The 4,418-nt window shown below is 44.7% G+C and overlaps 1 protein-coding gene across 1 annotated transcript; it reads left to right on the plus strand.

Annotated features, from left to right (window-relative positions):
• The first annotated feature begins 978 nt into the window (after positions 1-978).
• rpl19 (ribosomal protein L19) lies at positions 979-3,771 on the plus strand. Its single transcript, XM_062446778.1, has 6 exons — positions 979-1,029; positions 1,506-1,612; positions 1,786-1,908; positions 2,312-2,432; positions 2,788-2,898; positions 3,588-3,771. The coding sequence occupies exons 1-6, from the start codon at positions 1,025-1,027 to the stop codon at positions 3,709-3,711; spliced, it is 591 nt and encodes a 196-aa protein (XP_062302762.1). The 5' UTR covers positions 979-1,024; the 3' UTR covers positions 3,712-3,771.
• The last annotated feature ends 647 nt before the right edge of the window (positions 3,772-4,418 follow it).

The following is a 4,418-nucleotide window of genomic DNA, read 5'->3' on the forward strand; positions in this document are numbered from 1 at the left end:
TTCTTCCACTGTGCGCTCAAGATTCAAGCCGTCGACGTCGTACACGCCCCATTAACTGGCCAGGCCCCACCCTAATAAATTGACATCCAAGGGATGTTCAGAAATGTTCTAATGTGATGGACATACAACAACAGGTTCGCACTGGACTGTCTTTGGCCGGGTTTCCCAGATTCGTTAAGAAGCTCTTAACGCTAAGAGCTTCTTAAGAGCGTTCAGAGCTTCTTAACGAATCTGGGAAACCCGGCCTTTATAAGCATAAACGTTTTTGTGTCATCCAGCTCCGGCTCCTACAATGAAGTCAAAAGTTTAGATCTTACCTGTTGATCTGAAAGTATAACAGCGTTTTACATTTTCAAGAGAGTGGTTTACATTTCTGAGTGTCTCACTTATCGATGGTATTGCTCGAAGTAAAGCGTTAAAGTGAGTAGTCTTAATTTAATTTTAAAACTTGAAGATATAGCCTACTGATTTTCTTTTTTTTAAAGCAATTTCGCAGGGGGGGAAAAAAGTATAGTAGGCTAGGTTACAAATTATTGTCGCCTGAATTCATGATCATTCATGAATGATCCATATTGACATTGGGATCGAACATATAGCCGAGAAAATAATAAATAACTATTTTGCTCCATTGCCTGTGACCCAACATTATTTACGTGTACATGGAATACCTGATCACTTTTGACCTCAACACTGCGCTCTTGCGGTAGCCACAGCGGGTTGCATTTAATCCGTTGACTCCCAAAATGCAGTGCGAGGTCTGTGGTGCATACTATTATTCCCAAAGAGGGGTGAAGAGTCGACATTTAATGTTGTATTATCGTACAATTACAAAATGATTCTAACTGATTCTCAAATTCAAATACACAACAAGAACCTCTATTAAAAAATCCACAATACAGATATTGTATCGTGCTTCTAAAAGGTTTTGATTGAGATCAGTGAATTATTCAGTATGGACTCTCCTGTATAATGGTAGCACCCTAGTAGTCCCTCTCTCTTTCCTTTTCCTATTGAAATAGCAGCCATGAGGTAAGATCAGCGATTTCGTGGCGATGTAATTCTTAAAAAAATGTCAGAAACACTCATTTTTACTCATATAAGAATACAAATTATATTGCGCCTGTCTATGTGGAACTTTTATGTCCACTTATAAACACATTAATGATGAAAAATGTGTATTTCACTAGTCAATGTGTGCGACACGATGTGGCATAGCTCAGAGGCCATGTTGTCGGAATACAACATGGAGAGACAGGCGAGCCGGGCCCAAAACGGCTAAATGATCTAGCACGGCTTGGCCTCTTTTCCCGTTCATAAATTGCACTATGCGTTTACCATTGTCATTTAGCAATGGTTTTTCGTAACTACTGTAGTTTGTAAGGGTCGCCGTTTTTAATGGGTAAAGTGGATGGCGTGAGTACCTTAATGTCAAAAGTTAATGTTACTCGTCGGTTAAACTAGGAATGTAATGCACTGTCAAATGTGTTCTTTTTCACCCCCATCAGCATGCTCAGGCTCCAAAAGAGGCTAGCCTCCAGCGTTTTACGCTGTGGCAAAAAGAAGGTTTGGCTTGACCCAAACGAGACCAATGAGATTGCCAATGCCAACTCCCGTAAGTACTTGCATGATGAAAGGCACGTGTCAGATTGAAACTAAAGCCCATTTCCTTAAACCAATACCAACTGATGTAGTTATAAAGTGTATATCATAACATGTACTCAATGTGATAGTCTGGTAACATGGTAAGCTTAAACTGACTTGATCTCTCCCTGTTCCTGACTGCAGGCCAGCAGATCCGTAAACTGGTGAAGGATGGTCTCATCATCCGTAAACCCGTCACGGTGCATTCCCGTGCACGCTGCCGCAAGAACACGCTGGCACGTCGCAAAGGAAGGCACATGGGTGTTGGTAAGCGATCCAGACCAAGATACTCAAGTCTAACTTAATGAACAACTTAATTGCACCCTCCTATTAATCAAGATCCAATTGTTAATGACAAGTGAAATATACCAATCAACGGTTTCATGCCCAGTTACTGTAGTCCAGGGTTCTCCAATCCTGGTCCTCGAGGGAAGCTGTCCTGCATGTTTTAGACGTTTCCCTGCTCCAGCACACCTGATTCAAATGAATGGTCATTACCCGGCTTCCACAGAGCTTGATAACGACCCATTCATTTGAAACAGGTGTGCTGGAGCAGGGAAACATCTAAAACATGCAGGACAGTGGCTCTCTAGGACCAGGGTTGGCCACCCCTGCTGTAGTATGTCACTCCTGAGCTAACACCTGAGCTAACACCAGCTTGTGTCCCCAGGTAAGAGGAAGGGTACAGCCAACGCGCGTATGCCGGAGAAGTTGTCCTGGATGCGTCGCATGAGAATCCTGCGGCGTCTGCTGCGGCGTTACAGGGAGTCCAAGAAGATCGACAGGCACATGTAAGTCTGGAAGTGCGTCCTGTAAAGTCATGCACCATTTGTAATGTTTTACGGTAAACCAAGTGATTTCTGAAGTTGGTGGTCTGTTGCAATCGGAATTACATCAGACAAGTGTTGATGCCAAACAGCTGTAGTTTAGTTATTGTTTAAGTAAAAGTCCCTTTGCATTTAGAATCTACAACTTAATAGGTCAATTAAGTAATTTCACGTGTTGAATGTTCAAAAGTCAGCTTTGTTGCCAAACCTATTTAAAACTAACTTGCAAGAAGAATTGACAGTTTCTTGAAAGTGACGAGTGAATGTTTTTTTTCTCACACGATTCAACCGTGTTGTTGTGGTGTTTGACCTCCCTCAGGTACCACAGCCTCTACCTGAGAGCCAAGGGTAACGTGTTCAAGAACAAGCGCATCCTCATGGAGCACATCCACAAGCTGAAGGCCGACAAGGCCCGCAAGAAGCTCCTGTCGTAAGTCTTTGTTCTCAACAACCCCGTCACTCCCCGGGAGACGTGGAATATCTGTGGTGTGGCAGCTACGATGCTTGAATAGAAAGGAACTGCATTATCAAGCGGGATAGAGGGCGTGCATTAAGGATGGGGGTGTGCAACAAATGTACCAAGACTACGCTTTATAATGTACCACATGGTACTGGGGGTTTACCAAAACGAACAAACCTTTCAATTGAGATTTTTGGATCAGCCGCCTGATGCACCACATGGACATTACCGTGGTTATGTTTAGCATTTCTTATCCAAAGTGACGTGGAAAACGGTGCTTGTAGAAAGCTCAGGAGAAACCCCAGCATCGGAAGTGCCTAGTTCCAACTGTGTTGCGTCTGGCTCGCTGGTCTCTCTTGTTTTGCGTCTGACTCGCTGGTCTCTTGTGTTGCGTCTGACTCGCTGGTCTCTGTTGCGTCTGACTCGCTGGTCTCTGTTGCGTCTGACTCGCTGGTCTCTGTTGCGTCTGACTCGCTGGTCTCTGCTGCGTCTGACTCGCTGGTCTCTGTTGCGTCTGACTCGCTGGTCTCTGTTGCGTCTGACTCGCTGGTCTCTGTTGCGTCTGACTCGCTGGTCTCTGTTGCGTCTGACTCGCTGGTCTCTGTTGCGTCTGACTCGCTGGTCTCTGTTGCGTCTGACTCGCTGGTCTCTCTCCACAGCGACCAGGCCGAGGCCCGCCGCTCCAAGACGAAGGAGGCCCGCAAGCGCAGAGAGGAGCGTCTCCTGGCCAAGAAGGAGGAGTTCATCAAGACCCTCGCAGAGGAGGAGTCCACCAAGAAGTGAACAGCCTCACCTCCCAGCCCCTCAGTCAAGTGCTTACAATAAAGTTGTACAGAAAACACAGCCCTGTGTCCTGCTAATGTTTTGTTAGGTACACTTCCTTCATTTAGCAGGTGCTCTCATCCCAAATTATATACAAATGGTGCATAAGGATCTTGAGATGAAAGTGTTGTTTAGTATTTACTAGCCGTATCGCAAAATAGGCACATCTCGGCTCGCAGGCACGAAAAACTTAAAAGGATGCTACAATAACATCTTGATTACTACTATTTAGTGCAACATTGGCAGCAATTGCAGTTAATGATTTCACCATGGCTATATGGCATGGATTTCATAGGTTCATGTCTTTGCAGGTGATTACAAAATCAGCTGCCATCTAGTGGTATTGTAGAGTAGTATTTTATTGATCCCCAGAAGGAAATGCTAAATATTTCCAAATGGAATCTACAGTGTTAGCCCAAATCCATGGGCTGTGCTGAACATGTCCGTGTGCATCCCAATGGTGTCTGTAAAGTGTCTTTTTAAAGCATGTTTTAGCACCCATGGTATAGATTCAGGACAATAGGGTCCAGACTGGATGCCTTTTAAGGCACTGCCGTCCTAAAGGCACTTGGACTTAGTCATAGTGTTGGTCGTTGATTCATTTTTGTATTGTGGCTTTTCTCAGCCTGGCTGCTGGTCAAAGAGGAGATGGGAGTCTGGTTCGATTT

This window comes from Osmerus eperlanus, chromosome 2 (genome assembly GCF_963692335.1).
Source record: "Osmerus eperlanus chromosome 2, fOsmEpe2.1, whole genome shotgun sequence".
Classification (NCBI taxonomy): Eukaryota; Metazoa; Chordata; class Actinopteri; order Osmeriformes; family Osmeridae; genus Osmerus; species Osmerus eperlanus.